At 33.6% G+C, this 20,726-nt stretch overlaps 1 protein-coding gene across 1 annotated transcript; it reads right to left on the bottom strand.

Moving 5' to 3' along the window:
* Window positions 1-4,368: 4,368 nt before the first annotated feature.
* Window positions 4,369-12,623, bottom strand: LOC113398506 (trypsin-7-like). The gene is made up of 6 exons (XM_026637266.2): window positions 12,501-12,623; window positions 7,288-7,436; window positions 6,696-6,823; window positions 5,872-6,130; window positions 4,991-5,140; window positions 4,369-4,736 (listed from the first exon to the last, which is right to left on the bottom strand). Exons 1-6 carry the CDS (start codon window positions 12,583-12,585, stop codon window positions 4,584-4,586), a joined length of 924 nt encoding a protein of 307 aa, XP_026493051.1. The 5' UTR covers window positions 12,586-12,623; the 3' UTR covers window positions 4,369-4,583.
* Window positions 12,624-20,726: the final 8,103 nt, after the last annotated feature.

Raw genomic sequence — 20,726 nt, 5'->3', positions numbered from 1 at the left:
TTAGATAGGAAAACCTTTTCGAAAATGTTATGCGTCATTTTAAAAGTTTTCAGCTAAAAGTTTTATGTACATTTATTGGCTAAGTAGTTTTTTTCAGTTAGTGATAACAAAAAAAAAGATAAACATTTATTGATAAAGAAGTTAGGGTATAAATGCTTCTGTGACTTCTGTGGCTTCTGTGACTTGTTACTAGCTGACACTAAAAGAGGTCTTTACTTATTTTTACTCCGAACAAGTATTTTCGTTAATAGGTATTCCTTAAACGACTTTATATATATTAAATCCAAATATTAATAACATGTTCCACAAGTTACATAACAATTCAATATAATGTATTATAAAAATATTTTTCCCAACAGAATACCGAGGGTCTCGGTATAATACGCGCCATTTAATTTGGTCATATCAAAACAGCCGGGGGACGGCGAACGTCGACGAACTTAGCGAAAATCGCTCTTCGGCAGACGATATATCATTCCTATTGTCGAATCACAATCCCTTAGATAAATAAAAGCGAGATAGACGTCATCCCCGCACTCTCTCTCTCTGTAAATAAATCATGGTCACGTTACCCTGCATACGAAGTAGTGTTCGCAGCGAAAACGCTCGGAAAACACTCGCGACGACTCGACTTGAATGCAGATTGAAGCGTGTAAACACACGATACTATATTTCACTTTTAAACGTCGCTTCATTTATTTATTCTTTTTATACACGTAATATTTAAAGATGTTGATTTTTTATTAAATTAAATGCACCAAAGGTGCGGAACTAAGCTATAAATATAATTATAATATAAGTAAGGATTGAAGCAAGTTGTCTATCCACCTGTTTATACAATAAATTACCCTCCCATTACGTATTTTTATATATATATAATATATTGCTATAGACATACTTATATTTAAATAACAAAGTAAACGTCTAATTTTAATATTGACTTTAAAATAAGTTAAGAACTGTCTGATATTGATATATGTATGATATTTGTCATATTTAAAACCAAAAATATCTATCGTGTCTTGTCTAAGACATTAAGTATGTTCTTGCAAATTCCTCTGCCACATTTTACATATCTTTAAATGTATATACATGTATCTTTTAAGATTTTGGCCGCGTTAGAGATTTGTAACGTTGAAAAAAACAGTTGAAAACAATCTATGACCATTCTAAAACTTTAACATCAGAAACACCCAATTCATTATTATTAATCCGACCCGGGATTAGAACCCAGCACTTCGCAAATTGACCACTACACTAACGAGGCAGTCACAATTTATTAAACTGACAGTGGAATATTTTTTAAGTACATGACGAAGTGTCCCGGCTTGTTTTTAAAAAACATGACGTCAGCATTGGTGACGTCACGAATGTCAGGTTTTGGCTTTCTATCCATCCTCGAAGGCATGAAATTAAACTCAGGAAATATTCTTCTCTGATTTATTCCAAACTGAGGAGGTCCGATCGCTCCGACAGCTCGAACAAGCCTCCAGAAACAGGCAGGCGTTCGGCCTTTTATAACAAAATGGGTGGGGGCAATATTCACTCAATATAACAACTACTTATGGACGGTAAAATATTTCAGACTAATTTAACATCTTAAAATTCACTAAATATTATTAATTTAATAATCAAACAGTTTTCAATTATTAAAATAATTATTTTCGGGCACGTGGTTTTCTTAAATTCGTGATTTTCCGCCGACATATATGATGTTTATTTTAAACGTTGCAGTTTAAGTACAGGAAAGATGAACGTGTATCTCAGCCTCGATTGCTGACAAGAACGCGCCAAGGTCTGAATATGGGAATGAGGGCTGTAATACGAAAAATCAACTTTAGATCGTCTTTGTGTGGCGAAATCTACTTAGTTTCATGGAAACAAATATATTATTAATAAAAAATATACCAGCGAATGAGTGAAAGTATATCTGCGGTTGATAAAACATTCGAGAAGTTACAATACTGCTTTTAATTTAATTTACGATAAGTCGATAATTGAAAACTAATCAAGTGTAAGTTTATTGGCCATAGAGTCAAGTAGCTCACGTAGTCTTTTTTGTAGTACAGTAAGGTGGACCGAATCATATGTCAACTGATAGTAAGTGGTCACCTCCGCCTATAGACTTTAACGCTGTGAGAAATATAAAACATCCCATACATTGCCAATACGCCAACAACTTTGGATGCTTTGATGTTATATTCCTTGTGCCTGTAGTTACACTAGCTGTCTGTATAATTTATCTCATACTCAGCTTTGAAGGAAAATGTGAGGACAGCTGACCGTGTCTGACGAACATATAATATATTAATATTAATTTTATTATGAGTGATAAGCGGAACAATCACTGTGATGAAACAAAATATTAATCGACAATCAATTTAGTGACAGTTGTAAAAACAGAGACGCAATCGTAATTCGATGGCAAACGTCGATTTAAATTCAATTATTGTAGCCACTGAGCCATATCGCCATCTTTTTTATGTAATTGACACCAAATATATACATTTTTGTGATATCGGTAGGCGGACGAGCAAATGGGCCACCTGATGGTAAGTGGTCACCACCGCCCATAGACAATGGCGGTGTAAGAAATATTAACCATTCCTTACATCACCAATGCGCCACCAACTAAAATGTTACGTCCCTTGTGCCTGTAGTTACACTGGCTCACTCACCCTTCAAACCGGAACACAACAATACTGAGTACTGTTGTTTGAGGTCGAATATCTGTTGAGTGGGTGGTATCTACCCAGGCGGGCTTGCACAAAGCCCTACCACCAAGTAAACGTTTCGTGACATGACAAATATTGATAAAATACCAAGATCAGCATAAACAGTGGCTTCCCCGTCAATCCTGGTGCTGATTAGCGATCTCGTAGAGACAACGATCGAGGAAATTTATTAACCTAGCCGCAATTTTTCTACCTGAAGATTATATCTTATAATAAAATAGATTTCAATATATAGAGATGTTAGACTTTCAAATAACTCTTATCTTCATTCCAAAACAATGGTAACTATAAATTTAAATGGGCTAATTAAACGACAAAAAGAATATGTCTGTGTTCTTTAATTTGTAATGAATATTGGCTGCCTCATTGGTCTAATGGCTAGATAAAATTAAAATACATAAATAAATATAAATATTAAATATTGGATAACATCACATACATTTCTCTGATCCCAGTGTAAGTAGCTAAAACACTTGTGTTATGGAAAATCAGAAGTAACGACGGTACCACAAACACCCAGACCCAAGACAACATAGAAAACTAATGTACTTTTTCTATATCGACTCAGTCGGGATTCGAACCCGGGACCTCGGAGTGGCGTACCCGTGAAAACCGGTGTACACACTAATCGACCACGCAGGTCGTCCTCATAATTCCCCATTTCCTCGGATCAACGGGGCATGTCGATAAAAAAATATAAAGTTTTACTATTCAAAAATTCTCAATAACAGCCCGGAGTCTGTAAGTTGGAAGTGTATATCCTCTGCGCCTCAGATAGCTCGTAAAGCAGTTGGTCCAAACAATTTGAGTTAAAATTCATTAACGTAAAAGGTTTTTCTTTCGTCTCGCATACTCAGTGGGGCGTACTTTATTTAAAACAATTGGTAAGCTTAACATCTTCACAAAACTAAAACAAAGGTATATTAAAAAGAAAAAATCGCTAGGCCAGGACGAATATTACATACAGAAATAAATACATACAAGAAATGTCTATTAATTTTTATTATAAAAGAAAAGCTTGCTTTAATAGGATTTTCGTCCAAGAAAAATTAATACATCGTCTTGGGAACCTCGGCCGTCTTCATTAGTTGTAAAAGCTTTTTAATATTTTTTCCAGAAATGTTTAACATTATGTAATAAAACGTAAAAAGAATTTTACCAAAATTCATAAAAATTAGAACATACAATATTAACAGCCTGTAAATTTCCACTGCTGTGCTAAGGCCTCTTCCTCTCCTCTGCATTTGAGAAGAAGGTTTGGAGCATATTCCACCACGCTGCTCCAATGCGGTTTGGTGAAATACACGTGTGGCAGAATTTCGTTGAAATTAGACACAAGCTGGTGTCCTCACGATGTTTTCCTTCACCGCCGAGCACGAGATGAATTGTTAACACAAAATAAGCACATGAAAATTCAGGGGTGCTTGCCTGAGTTTGAACCTGCAATCATCGGTTAAGATTCACGCGTAGCCACTGGGTAAAATTACAATACTTGATTATACAAGAAACTTTACTTTAGTTAAATTGACATATACGATCATTAAACAAATATTATATAGTTAATTAATTACAATGGATTATAATTGCTTACATTCCACAATCGAATTGTTATATCATTATTTCCTTAGTTTATTTAATTGAAACTAAAAATAACATAATATGATTTGTGTTTAACTTATTTGTAATTTTACACATTGCAAAATAACTAAAATAATATACTTAAGAATACCTGTATATGATGGCACAAAATCTAGGAGTTCCACCGGGTAATACTATTAATCACCTTTTATTTATCATTCATGTTAACATTGAAAATATTAATATTTATATACGAACGTCATTTCTTAATTATAAAGGTAAACCAGTGATTTTTCTTATCCATGGTCTAGCATACGGTACGTTGGCATATACACCTGGTTTATTCGGAGTTGCACATCCTATACCAAATGAGACAAGACCTATTAGTTTCCCATTTACCACAACTGGCCCGCCTGAGTCGCCCTTAAAATAGATTAAGTATTACATTAGAGTATAATTCTAAGATCTAGAAAAAAAGACAAGGAAAACGTTTCTTTTCAGTTTTTTGAAACGCCAAGAGATTTTAAATAAGAAAGAAAATTGTTTTGGCTTTATGTAGGAAATACACAATTGAACACTACACTAAATCGGGTAATACTTTGGTTACATTGGGAAGAAACGATACATTTATCACGATAAAAAAATGGAATCTTAATGGAATATGAATACTTTTTTACCTGACAAGAATCCTTAAAACCGTCAAGATCTCCCGCACAGAACATTCTCGTCGTCATGAAAGTGTAGGATTCATGAGGAATAGTCTTACAATCTTCGGTTGCTATTATAGGTACAAATATTCGTTGTAGCAGATCTTGCATTTTGCTTTTCTACAAAAAAAATAAAATTCTAATAAATGGTCAATTAACTGCATAATTCATAGTGACGACTATTAAATAATAGATGGATATCATAGTAACCGGTTTATAGCGTGCTATTAAGCAAAGAATAATAATAACTTGGCAATACAGTTTATAAAGAAGTACTTAAAACATCAATAATCCTATGAGACCAGGCTTTATAATTGAAGATTCTTATCTTCAATATTAGTACTAGTAGTACTAGTTGATTATAATATTTATTAAAATTTGTTACCGTCACTATCAAGATTACAAATTTAGAATAGGCTTGATACGAGTCGTCCGACCAAGCGTGCTCGAAGTTGCTAAGCAAACACTCTTGGTGTAACTGTGCCCTTATAAACTGTAAAAACTCTTCCAGTGTAGTGACTCCAGTCAATAGAGGTATTACCTACCATCGGTAAGTAATTTTGTCGTTCAAGTATGGCTGGGATGACATCGTCATCATCACATATGCAAAAGATGACATACTCGGTTTTTATTATATCTAATGAGCATACTGTATCTAACTAGCGTCAAATTTGTGCATGGTACAAACTTCGGGCATGCTTGGTTAGAAGGCTTGTGGTATCTAGCTAGCTAAATCTGTAATTAACGGTTTCACTTCAAGATTCATATATAAGTAAAATCTGAAAAATAAATATATTTTACATATTAAAGCACGCTTACTTTGAAGACTAGTTATTAGTAAGAAGACTTACTTTAAACGCCAGATGACCCCATCCACTTATTGAGACCATAGTGCCTGGTATGATATCTCCAACATTTCCAATCGCAATGGGTCTAGCGACTGAACTGACAGGTATCGGAGTTTCTAACAGAACCAACTGGTAGTCGTAGTCGTGAGAATGCTGTCTATTGGTAACGTTCCATAAGGGGTGTATAAAATGCGCGCAAATTAAATACCCTATTGTGTGACTTCGGTGTGTCGAACCAGCGTAAACATGTGTTTCCTTGGAACTGAAAAAAAATAACCTTACCGTAAATGAAAATCTAAAAATAGCAATTCTCTTCGAAAAGGATAAAAAGTAAAGTTAAACGATAAGGTGTCCTTTTTGAGGCGAATATTTGGAGCTTATTCCACAATGCTGTTTCGATGCTTTCGGGCTAGTGAATACGTATGTGATAGATATTCTTTTAACTCTTGCAGGTTTTCTCACGATGTTTCCCTTTACCGCACAAGATAAATTACTAGCACAAATTTTGCACATTAAACATCAACGGTGCCTGTCAGGTTTCAAGGTTCACGTGATCTAACCAGTGAGACACATCAAATTACAAAGGAAAAAAATGGACCATCAATGAAAAACTTAATTAATAAAAATGTGTACCAAAAAATATATAATAAAAAATAAGTTTCTGAATCACGCAAACGTTTGGTTCACCTCGACATATATTGAGTCTCGTCTTTTTAAATGTAAAGTTGGAATGTTTGGAACATTTGTTTAGTTAAAATATTATGCAGAACATCATTTTATGAGCAAATACTGTTGTGTAAATAACTAGTGGTTACTATGTTACTTACTTACAATGAGCAGCAGTTATGACCCATTCTGGTGCTATCAGTGCTGCTCCACAGTACTTGCCGTGCAAAACTTGGTACGGAGCATCTTGGATTGGAATCTTGACGCCCCCCACTATCCTCCACCGTATCTGATAATGGTAGAAACCTTCAATATGGTACTGTCGTTTTTTAAAATTATTAAAAAATATATTTAAAGACATACATATTACATAAGGAAAACTTTAAAAAGTAACCTGATTTTTACAGTTCTGGTGGACGCTGGTGAACAGCTTGGGTACTTCCCACTTACAATATATTCTACTGGTAAACATCAATACTTATTATCGTAGGCTTCCGGTTTGATATGTGAAAAACCAGTGTAACTACATGCGCAAGGTCATAACATCTTAGTTTCCAAGGTTGGGAGCGATTGACGATATCAGGGTGGTTTATATTTCTTACAGCGCCAATGTCTATGGACGATGTTAACCACTTACTATCAGGTAGTGAATTTGCTAATCTACCTACTTCTTTGTCAAACTCAATTTTGAGTTTTACGTGATTAATTACACTAAAAATGCTATTATGATCAATATGGTTTAATTAATCTTACATCTATGGTCTTGAGGTCACTGTCGCCTTGCTGACCAGCAAGGACTTCATGGTGGTACATATATTTCCGAGCGGGAACTTCTTTCGTCACGTATATCCTGTGGTAATGCTGGGCGCATCCGGGTGTCAACAGTCCACTGTATACAGTTTCTATCGTCATAGAAAATATAGCAATCTGTGGTTATTTTAAGTCTCTTTCATCTTCACAAATCTTATTAATAGATAGATAAATATCTATAAAATACAATAGAATATGCTTTCCTACACCAAAAGCGTTTAATTAAAATCAAATTCCTTTATTCAATATAGAAGCATTACACTTACTTATTGATTTTCAAAGTAAACACTACACCGGTTTCAAAAAGAAAATACCCTGTCCCGAGAAGCGACGAAAGAAACTCAGCGGGACTTCTTTTATGTCAAAAGAAATAGACAGAAGGCTATCGTTTCATTCCCAAAGTGCGCTATCAATCAAAAACTCACTAATTCTATAATAACCTTTCGCAGACAACAGAAGCATTTTGAACGCCGTCTAGGTTCCTGTTGCAGAACCGTATACATTTACCAACATACAACCCCACAAAAGAGTTACTGACTTTATACAATCAAGTAACAGGAGAAACAAGTTTGCTTTTGTTCCTTAAAATCATTAATATTTTTCCGTACATACATAACATTACCGAATATTGATATTGAGAAAACTAGTCTTACAGTTAAACTAACCAAATAATATAATTACTAAGCGTATGTAAAAGGCAGTATTATCGCTAAGAGAGCGATCTCTTTCAGACAACCTCTGGATAAAAGACTTGACAGACATATTAATAAAATGATATGATGTAGAGTTCGAGTTTGGCTTCGTTCGCGCTTTATGGGCTGGTCGTGAGGTTTTACAATTTCATTAAATGTAGTGCAATGGTTTGATAGTGAAAGAGCGACATACAGACAGACAGAGTTACTTTTACGCTTTTATAGTAGTATCTGTCTACTCTAATTCTGAATTCTCATATCTTTTAGCATATATCTGCATAACAGATACAGTGTTGTTTACATTTTGTATGATAGTATCTATCTTTTATCTATCTATCTCTTTATGGAGGTAAATTATTCGTTCCTTTTTTGGTCTACAGATAATCTCTTTAAGGGATAATCACGCCTATTATACTTAGTTGTATTTTATATTTATTTGTATAATTATGTTTTATAAAATTAATGTACAAGACAATGTGGACCCAAGCGGATTTGTCCTAATCTCCAGCCGACTCTTGAGATACTGAGAATTAATCAAGACACAAGATAAAAGAAAATTAAACTAAATACAATAGGATATAGTATAATATTAATATTAAACGAGCTATCACTTGATTCTTATATAATAACTAATTATGTAAAAAATTCCTAAATAATAAATACAATAAATGTTTTAGGGGTTAGTCGTCAGCTGTTAGACGTAAAGACAGCCTATGGAGTCCTTTCTTGGAGTTCAAGCTTGCGTCATACTAAGTTTCATCAAATTCGGCTCAGTGGTTTAGCCGACTTATGACACACAGACAGAGTTACTTTCACATTTATAATATTAGTGTAGATCGAATATTTTCCGTAGAATTTACATTCCGAACTAATTTCTTATCAATTAATTCAACATGACGATTCAAAAGCATTAGTAAAATCTTTGTAATATACAGCTTGACTGTTTGAATACTATTGATATTTGACGATCATGTTATATGACAAAAAAAAATACATATAACATAAATATTAATAAACTTCTAAGTAAAGTTTACAAAAGCTATGTTATTAATTACACATCGTGTGGACACCCTAGTTGCGCTGTCGACACAAAACAAGTATGTAGGTAGGTACATTTAGTTATGGCGCGGTAGCTTACCTGTGTCCATACGCCGCCACGGGTTAACAGGGTAGCAGGCTTCCTTTGATAAACAACCATGATTCAATCTCTCTTCATACTTTAATCCTCGCTTAGACAGGCAAAAATACCAAGATATTTCAATCGTTTAAACAACAAATTTGTTGACTAGGTAAATTATGCTAACTTGAGACATAAAATAATAAGACCTGTTTATCTATCATGGAATATCCGGCGTATTTTAAAAAGGAATCATACTTATTTACAACGATTGACAAACTTTAAACTACCTATTTATCTACATAACAAATGTTCAAAGTGAGCTCCCACTTGTGTGACACACAGTTCGGCACGTGTACCCATATTGTATTTCCCACGATTCAGCACGATTGGGTCACTTAAAACAGTTTCGAAAGTACAGGTGATTTTTAATTTCAACTCCTGTCTGTTTGCGCACATTTCCTTGGACATGTGTTTGAATACGGAACTGTCCGAAGTCTCGTAGTCTTTGATTAGTGTTTAAGATTACTCTGGCAGTAGGTATTCAGCGATTTGGGAACATCTATCGGTACAAGTCCATGGCACAGTACAAAACCACGCCGCACGCGCCGCTGGCAATGTGTCCACACTTCATTTATTTAAATTGTTTTTTTTTCGAAATTTGATCACAAATTAATGACCTATTTTTTTACATAATTCGAATAAGAATCACGTACCAAGTATTCTCCTTAAATACAGTCATTCTGTATAAATATATATTCTATGTAATGTACGTGTTTTTTTTTTATATCTTATGACTAACGTTTTTACGAGGATTTATTGATATCAATACAAGTTTTTTTTTCATTTGCTATCTGTATGTCTGTTAAATACGTATTTCATTTTCGTCCAATGGAAATCAGCTCTAGTAAATTTAATCCGAGTCATGGTGTAATAATAACTCATACATATATGCGAACAAAATCAGGAAACTATTGTATGAAACATTCATCCAATGCTCAACAAATACATCAAAAACGATTTTTAATAATATATATTTTTCTTAGTCCATTGCACTTATTCTTAGTCTATACATATAATAAAATCGCAACTGATCGAAATCTGTACATGGAAGGTATTTGAGAAAATATATTACTGAGGGAGATTTTTTAATGGAATAGATCACATAACTAAGATTTTTAGAATTTTTGTCCGTTTGTTTGTTTTGATTTGGATGCGGTTTTTAACTGGGGTAACATATTACGTTTTATTGAAATCAGTTCAAAAATAAAAACATTGTCAGTTTAAAAAAAAAATACATCTAAATATTTATTTTAAAAAAATCATCAAGTTGATTTGGATTAAACTTTGGTTAACTATAGTCTATAACATATTGATGATTAAAAGTTAATGTGGACGCAAAGTTAAATCTACATAGATTCGGAGATTTAAAAATTACCAACATATTCCAATGTAAGTTGAGCTCTCATTGATGTAGTCGGACTTATTAAATAGGGTTCAGCTCAGACTGGTTCAGGATGAAGACATTTTTTATATGCTTTAGGTAGCAAATTAGAAGAAGGCTCACCTGATGGCAACACTATTATATAAAAAAATGAGTGTTTAGTTTATATTACTTGCAATACCACAGTTTAAGTAAATACACAATTAGTCCTTCTTAATTATATCAAATTATACATCCATCTCCCCCTCATTACTTATTGAGATGTCGTTTGACTAACGAACAGCGACGCTTTCGCGCCATCATGAAGAACTTTTATATGTTAAAATTCGGTAATTAACAATTGCTTCCGTGTAATTTTAAACGCTAAGTATTGTGTAATGTTAATATAATTTATAGAGAACTCGGGTAAGCTTAGGATATAATATATATGTTCAACTACGATCCATCTCAAGCACAAAACTCGTACAATACACGCGACCGATAAGTTTCATTGTGTCTAATTGTATTAAGTGGTCGATAGAAACCCACGCAAGGTTTTACCAAGGGCGATTTTCCTATCACTGAGCGACAACTCAAAACGTATATTGTTAATACTAAACTATTACTAAAACTTTGTCCTTGTAAAATAAACATTTTTAATTATTTTTTCAATTAGAATAAATTGCAACTTTTGAACTCTAAGCTGACTAAGGACTTGAACCGCCCTAGACCTTAGGAGCTACGGCCTTATATGCTAGTGACTAGATGAACGAAGTGCACATTCAAATCAAACCAAATCAAAATATACTTTATTCAAGTAGGCTTTTACAGGCACTTTTGAATCGTCATTTAACAAAATATTTAAAGTAAAGTTACCACCGGTTCGGAATGTAGATTCTACCGAGAAGAACCAGCAAGAAACTCAGTAGTTAATCTTTTTCAACATATAAAATTAGTTAAATACAATTATATATGTATGTTATGTCTCCTGCCTGGAAGTCAAGAAACATTAACTCCACGCTTTTTTATCATCAATATAATCTTGTATCGAATAATATGCCTTCTTTACCAATGTATTTTGAAACGGAAAAGTTAAAAATGTCTGCGGAATTTTATTATAGAAGCGGATACCTTGCTCCAAGAAAGATTTATTGACTTTGCGGAATCGGAAACTTGGCGTTCTAAGCTTATCCTTACTTCTTGTGCACATACAATGATTATCACTGATTTTATCGAACTGATCAATACTACATTATTATAAATTATATATATTAGGGCAGTCCCTCACCGGAAGCTGTTCTGTCATTACTATCTGTCTTAGAAAGGACCATACTAGAGCACAACGTCGAGTCATTTATACACAAACGCGACATCAGAGTTGCCGAGGCTGTGTTCTCTTTGATCAAGCGACCAGATATCGCTGGATTGCGGTAAATCTTATCTATCTATCTTAGATTCTAAGAGTAGCATAACTGTGTATTTAAAATCCATGCCTGTTAAAAATTATGTGTTAGCAGAAAGTGCACATGAAATAAAGAAAAAAAAATTAAATATAAACGATATCTAGAATACTATATAATATAAAGACAATATATATATTCAGTCAGTGTGGGGCTACGTCTCTCAAGAAGGACGACGAGCTCCAACTCCAGCGAAGATCTGCCGATGTAAATAGTAATGTAGTAAATAAAAAAAATTGTAAACGGCTAACACCTAGCCGAAACTAAAAAGTGAAAAAGACACGAGCGATCGTAAGGATGTAGTTTAATTAAAAAAAAAAAAATACAAAATGTCACAATCTAAAATTCTAAAATTTGCATTTATGCATGAAAAACATAAAGCAAATCCATTTTGCTCTAGATTTTTTTCTAGAGATGTTATGTATTATTAATTTTAAAAAAAAAAGCAAGGACGATAAACTTACCATTTTCCGCAGCGGACAGGAGGAACATACTTAACAATACAGCTAACACAAACCGTCGGCACATGACTGTCCTTCGCGCACTCATTATGAACAAGACTCACTGTACTGTGTCAGAATTCACTTCAGCCTTGACTAATTGTCTCTTCATGGTTACGATCGAAATGTCCTTATCAGTGTGTTGCGTGACATATTACGTACAACACATGTAGTCGCAGTGATTTATACTATAAATAATAGTTATTATAATCGATTTACTCAAGTAAGCTTAAAGTATTATAAAGTGAATTATTTACGGAAGAATGCGATAACTCGACACAATGTTTACTAGCTTTAATCTCGACTTCGTCTGCGTGAGAAGCTAATCTTTATTTAATTACGAGGAAAATGACTGGACTTTTAAGGAGAAGATTCGACGACGACGACTTTAGGTATTTAACTACTCGTATTAATACCTATAACTAAATAAATAACTTTAATGTCGATACAATTTCTGATCCAAAAAACAATCACCAACTTGGATTTCTCTTTACGTATAAATATCTAAAGTTCTAGAGAATCTTTACTAGCTTTCATATTTATGGCAGAAGGATTACGAACATACATACAGCAGACATACGAACCGTTTGTATAGATATAGTGACGTTATATAAAATTAGTTGTTAATAAATAACTGAGACAAAACTGTAAAATTCATATCGTTCTGTTTGAAAAATTTATTTACACGTTTTAAACATCCGTTAAATATAATTTATATTATTTTATATTAAATATTATTTTTCACGAAACGTGATACACGATGGGTACGAAACAAATTGATGGTTGGGTTTTGTGCTTACTCAGTGGTTACCACCCATACACCATACGTTCTACCGCCGAGCAGCAATACTTAAGATTATTGTATTCTCGTTTGAAGGGTGAGCGATCCAGTGTTACTACAGGCACAAGGGACTTACATCTTAGCTCCCGAGGTTGATGGCGCATTGGCACTACAAGGAATAGTTAATATTTCTTACAGCACTAATGTTTATGTCTATGTCTAAAGTGACCACTAATCATCAGGCAGCCTATTTGCCCGTACTCTTACCTATATAACACAAAAATACAAAAAAAATATCTTATTCAGCATTGAAAGATCTTAATCTGTATTTATTGAATGACACTTGTGTATCCAAATACCCGCATGGGAGCGAAAATTATTAACATTCCTTAAAGACCAGCAACGCATCTGTAAGTCTTTTGAAGTCCCATGTCTAATTGTCCATGGGTGGTGATAGCCATGTCTCCCGACTTAATATCTCCCAGTGAGCTATCGTCTGTATTGTACTAGTTCAGATCCATGCATTACATAAATGGGTGAGAAGAATTGAGCATTACGGTGACCATTAACTGTAATGATACAATTTGTCTGGCTCTACTACAGGCAAATGCTTACTGGGTACTCATTTTCAGTGACATTAAAGGTTTTTTTTTGAACGACTCTTGCGACATTTCTGCTTATTACCCTTACATCGTTAATATATTTATTGCTATATAAATAACATCACGTTCATTGTGCTCCGGTTTTTTTTTTTTAATTATGTTCATCAAGACGCACGCGTATTATGTAAACGGTACGTACAAAGAGACTAAACTAAAAAGTATTTATTAAAGTTAAAATAAAGCTTAGCTTCAGGATCTCTGTATCTTGTACCGCATTTTTCACGGGAAATGGTCCGAGAAATTGCTTGGAATAATCCCGGCTGCTGAATTTCACCTTCGGATATATCACCAGAATACCATGTTTCACCCACCACCTAGATGTCCAAAAATCCTCAACAGCGCGATTTCTAACACATTTTCTGCCTAGCACAACCTTTCATTCATGGAAACAGCTTTCACCAGCAGTTTTTCCAAATACGACTTGTGAATCTTCAAGAACAGAGCGTACACATTTCTTAAAGACCGGCAACGCACCTGCAAGCCCCCCAATGTTGCAGATATCCATGGGTGTTGGTAGTCGCTTTCCATCAGGTGAGCCTCCTGTCCGTGTACCAACTATAGCATAAAAAAAAGCTTAGTACAGTGAATATTATCATTTTTAATTTTTACTCATCTACATGACGGATTTAAAAAAAATAACATCAAATTTATATCATTCAAATACCAAAACGGCGTCACGTTATACAATAAATAAAAAAAAAGGTACGGAACTACAACATTTCAATATAAAAACGTTTATCCGAACATTGTAATGAAAATAGGGGTCTTATTGGAAGCGATCAGTTAAACACTGATAAGGAGACTCTTATTCGAACCCCTCGTAAACTAAAAAGGTTTTCAATAAAACCAAAATCTACATGATATTATGCTAATATTGTACAGTTTCCATTGCTTCGTACGATACGTTAAAATTGTTGATAAAATAAATGATATAATATTTATTTAACAGAACAGAAGAATTAAAAACTTTCCAAGAAGCATTTCTTTCGCTAAATTTGCATTTATAATTCATCTCGTGCTCCATCCATCCATTTATGGAAGAAACTACATTCTGCCATATCTGATAATATCTCACTTCAGATGGTGGTACTGTTGGTAAAATAAGACAAACTTTCTTGTTTCTTTTCTAAGAGGAGGGGAGGTGTATGTACATGCTGTTTTCACTAATTTTAACACATATGTATGAGCTAGGACCGAACATGGTGGACTGTAAGTCCGTAAGTTCACTAGTTCGGATCCGGCGCGAAGGACCAAATGTATGCGTTAGGACTATATACTACATATATTTACATCAATTCCTCTTTTACAACTACAATATTTATATACTATAACATTAAATATTTCGTGGCAAACGGAAACAACTACCAGAAATTCTCTTTGGACAGATTATATAATAAATATTTAAAAAATTATCGGCTATCTTGTCCAGCTTAAGTCGCAGTTCTCGAGATTCTATGTTCAAACCCCTGGTCAGACCAATAAGTAAATTAAACAGGCGGTGTTGACCACTTACCATCAGGTGGCACATATGCTCGTCCGCCAACCTTTACCATAAAAAAGAAGTATATTATATGGCGGTAGGATTGTTTGCAACAGACAGGTTTGCAAACACGGTAGGTACCACCAACTAGTCGTATTTTACCGTAAAGCAATAAAACTTAGTATTGTTGTGTTCCGGTTGTTGTTAAATCGAATAAAGGAATTTTATTAAAATATCAATTGGCATCAGTGACTATTTACCATCAAACCCATTTGCCAGTCCGTGTAATAAAAAATAAAACAAAAATGTCTAAAATTTATTATATTTAAACCTATGGAAACAGTAAAATTGATTTATAAACATAACTTGTTACGATAATCTTATCAATGATGTACCAATAATTCAAATAGTTTTTCAACAATTGGATTCTGATACCGGTCGGAATGGAGTTGTATACACGACTTGAATAAATATCAACGATCAATACCTCAGTATTGATTCTACAGCCTATTCCAATCACAGAAGTAAAGGCGGATACATAATAACTTTAACATTGAATCGACAAGTTATAATTGGTCGAGATCTTTAATCAGATATGATAGTCATTATGGTGAATATGGCGCTTTGAAAATCAGTTAAGAAGTTGTTATCGGAACTTCGGAAGTAAAACTTCGGTGGCTATAAGTAGTTAAGTGTAATAGTGTTGTATTATAAATAAGGATATATTAAGAATTTATAGTGTGTCTTATAATACAGCTATAAGCTTATCAGATGTAATAAATCAAAAATTGCGGGTCGTTAAATAATACAAACCGCTGTGTCCCTGCGTTTTAAACCTGTAATATCTTCGAAAATATTCATTTAAATTACATGCTGTAAAGGGCCATATTGATCTATATTGAATGCACAATTTATTTAAGGTACCTAATTAGATAAGGATTAATGCTATATTGCTTAAAATCGCTTCGAAAATTAAGCCATTAAACTCGTAAAAAGTAAACGATAAAAAAATGTTTATTGTGGGTTATCTTTAAGAGATAGACATATACCATCGCGGACTTTTTTGTAGACCATTTTAAGGAGTACAGTAATGGAGTACATTATTTTGATCTATCTCGTAATGTTGAACCAGCATTTGTAATGCAAGCGCAAATAATATGTTTAGTTACGACATCACTTTAGACATCTCTAAAATTATTAGTGTTTCTCTATGTTGTGCATGTATTAAACATATAAACCTTCCTCTTGAATCAATCTATCTATTAAAAAAACCGCATCAAAAACCGTTGTGTAATTATAAAGATCTAAGCATACACAGGGACAGACAGCGAATGTAATGATTACAAAAACGATCTAAAATCGTACTGGCTCAGTTATCCTACAACCCAAAACTACTAGCAATGTTATAAAGGGTGATATTTAGCCAGACGGATTTGTATGAAGTCCAACTATATTTTTTTTAAATCTATTTGACGATGCCGGCGGTCAGTTTTGTCTTCTATGTTTATTTGTAAAATACAGGAAAGGAAGGTAAGGATAATAGGATTGATTAAATATAGAATTAAACGATTGAGAAGACGTTAAGCAAGTGCCACACTGTCAAAGCCAAGGAGAAGTCAAAGTCTTGGAGCTTATGCTACCACACTGTTTGTGTGTGGGATGATGAACACTTAGGTAATGAAGCACTATGTTATCTGACATTATATCAGCGATGCTTTTTCTGCACAGGAGTAAGCAATAAAAATACGAAATTAATTTACGCTTTCACGTATTTACTTCTCATCATGCACACACACACAGTTCATAACCAAGCACCCCCCCCCCCTTTATATCCAAGTGAAACCGCGGACAGAGACAATATATTTTATCAACGCAAATTATCCACATGAAGACTCAAAAGCGCTTGCTCGGATTATTAACAGTGATCTAGCGTTAAGTTTGAGTCGTCAATTCAACTCTTCAGAAGTTTCCAAGAATTAAGTTGCTTCTTATTTAATATTATGATATTAGCGTTATATCTTCGAATTAGTTTACTGAATAGTATTAAAACCAATTAACAAAAATCAAAACGAAATGAAGAAATATAACGTCAACGTGACTCAAAACAAAGGCACTCAAAACTGTCACGGAGGATGAGACAGTTCTTAGAAGCTCCCAAATCCCTTCGTTTATTTACAAAAAGTAGCTTTTAATGTCACAAAAATCTTTCGGAGGCTGCGATTGAAGTGATCTTTTACCGTTACCAATGGAGTCAACTTCGTTCGAGATCTAATATACAAAATAAAAAACAAAAATATACTTTAATTAAATTGTTTCATACGATCACTTTTGAATCTTCATTTTACAAGATTGATTGAAATTATTATATTCCATAAAATTGAAGGTTGTGTGACTTATTCTGTAATTATTAGCTTATTTTCTATTCTAATTCAATTACGAAAATGTAACGAGCACTTTATATCATATAAACAAATTAAATATGTTTATTGATTTCACGCTGTTTTCTGAATGAAAACCTTAAGCGCTGGATCCGTGGAGAAAGGGAACGAGTTAAAGCGCTCAAAGCGCTGAGTGATACCAGAAATTATTCATCATTTTGTAAATCTTCTTTGTTAAAAATACGTATCAATGTTTTGTCATTATTGGATTTGGTTCTCATGTTTTTCCGATTTTTTCTTTTCTACAACTGAATTGTAACAATGTACTTTGTTTTCCGCAAATCTATATTTACACAGCGTTGATTTACAAACTCGATGAACGCAGATCTCGACACTTTTACATGATGAAAATGGACCCGGTTTTTCCATAAATTGTGGTTCATCTAGCAGTTCGATGCTCGACACATACAGCAGTGTACTGCTAGTACTGCTAACCAAACAAATAAAATATTTTTAGAAACCTTATTAGCAACTCACAACGTTGAAGTCCGTGTATACCCTGTGAGCCGATGTATATCAGGTAACTAGGTTATGTAACTTTGAAGATACTGTATCATAGATGCATGGCAAGTAACTGCTGTTGCGAAGGTGACTTGGCTCTGCTGTTTGTATCTGTGTGTTGTCAGTAATGATAATAACTATAACCGTATCATAGAAAATATTTAGATATTATTAGAAAATATTTTTGGTATTAAAAAAAATCTTAGAAGTGTCAGTCATTTAATTATATTTTCAATTATGTATTTTTTCGTGTTTTATGACTATAACGTATAATATCTCCAAACACTTATATCTTCCATGTAATCTTGTAAAATAGTAAATTTATAGTAAGCTCTATTTATCAATACAACGCTTTATAATATAAAGTTAAAGTATTTATTTTCATTTGTAAATTATAGTATGAAAAACTCTACCGCAGTATGTATTGAATTTTCGGGGTCGAAAATCTATTGTTACAAGTTTTTTACTCGGAGAATTATTAGACTATTTATTGAAATGTATGAACTGTTAGGCAGATTAACAGATGGACCACTTGATGATAAGAGGCAAAAGGCACTAAATGTTAATATATTATGTAACTATCAGCATAAAAAAATCACATAAAACACTTGGCCCTTGGAGTAATGGTGCAAAAAGCTTCATCAAAAGTATAACACCTCGCCTTATTGCCTCCACTGGTGACAGGAGGGCTGGTTCGTTTTTAGCCCAGAGGATCGGAATTGCGATTCAACGGGGAAATGCTGCTAGCATTCTTGCCACCATTCCACGCGGTCAAGATTTATACAGTAACTTTTTTAATTCATATTTGTATTTATTTAAGCACTTAATGTTACAAATTCTTATGTTAATAAAGTTTTATAAAAATATAACTAAATAAAAACACCAGCTTAAGTTGAAAAAATCAAATAATCACTTCCGTAAACAATGGTAGGGGCTTGTAATCAAGATTATCTATTGTTTCAATGTATATAGACGTCATATATACATTCAAATCTATTAATATACATGTTAATACATTAATGTGTTACATAATACGGTATATCGTATCCATTCAAATCTTATGAATAACTAAACAGCGTCACAAGTTGCGTCATTAGCACTTAATATGCTAATGGTATCTTTAATACTGAAATTGGTTTTCAAGGAATATTATGGAACTATAATGACATTTGCTTTTTTTATATTGTGTATGGTAACCCTATAAAGATGTAAGTAACGTCTTTTGGTGACGATTTTCATAATATTCCATAATGCTGATATGTTAAGCCAGTTGAGTCTGTGCGCCTCGTGTGTGGCGGAGACATCGACCGTCGTTGCTAGGGGTGCCCAACGGGGAAACCAAGCTACTCAAGGCGGCGCCACTGACGCGCATCACACTCCAAATGATAGCCGACAGAATGGATTTGTTTTGTTGAAGCCTGAGTGAGCTCACAAGGATTGCCACCTGGATTATATCCTATATAACGTAGAGACTTATCTTAAATATTATTATTAAACGTGCTGTAATATCGAATTGGGACAACCATGTCCTGTAATGATATGTATACATTATATATTATATGAAGGTACGCACGTAATTGTTATTTATATTTATTCAGTTAGTGTAAACAGTTCGCCAAACAATAGTGCCCAGTATTGTTGTAGTTTGAAGGATGAGTGAATCAGTGTAACTACAGGCCCAAGAAACATCTTAATTCCCAAGGTTGGTGGCGAATTAGCGTTGTAAGGTATATAATATTTCTTACAGCGTCATTGTCTATGGGCTATGGTGACCATCAGGTAGCCTATTTGCTCGTCCCCCTACTTATATCATAAAAATACCAGTGTAAATCATATTTACTATAAATGATTACAAATATTTATTGGAAACATTTGAATTAGTGTTGTAGGAATATTGGGTTTGGTCTAATTTGGTGATTTCGTTATAAATTTGATGTAGGTACCTACTATCAAAAATTTTACAATAAATCCCATCGAACCGAAATGTATTCTCATTTCAAAAACAAAAACATACGCACGATACTTAAGGGTTGCCATATTCGTTGATTACCATAACATTCATTTTAGAAAAAAAAAGTGACTAGATTATCCTCTCAGTAGAATATAAACCAGATTAAATTGAATGCGATAACCACGTCAAATTTAAAAAATACACGCGAACGTTAAACAAAAAATTGAGAAAATATTTTTCGAAGTCTGTTAATAAAAAACTCGTATAACGTTTGATAGGACGTTTACGTTTATACATGGTGCTATCAAACGTTCGAAGTCCTTTTACTGTGATAAGCGAACGTTTGTATGCGAAAGGTGACAATAGTGACTTTGAAG

The sequence above is a fragment of the Vanessa tameamea genome, chromosome 26, assembly GCF_037043105.1.
Source record: "Vanessa tameamea isolate UH-Manoa-2023 chromosome 26, ilVanTame1 primary haplotype, whole genome shotgun sequence".
Taxonomy (NCBI): Eukaryota; Metazoa; Arthropoda; class Insecta; order Lepidoptera; family Nymphalidae; genus Vanessa; species Vanessa tameamea.
The sequence above is the reverse complement of the archived record's forward strand: the minus strand, read 5'-3'. Positions and strand labels throughout refer to the sequence as shown.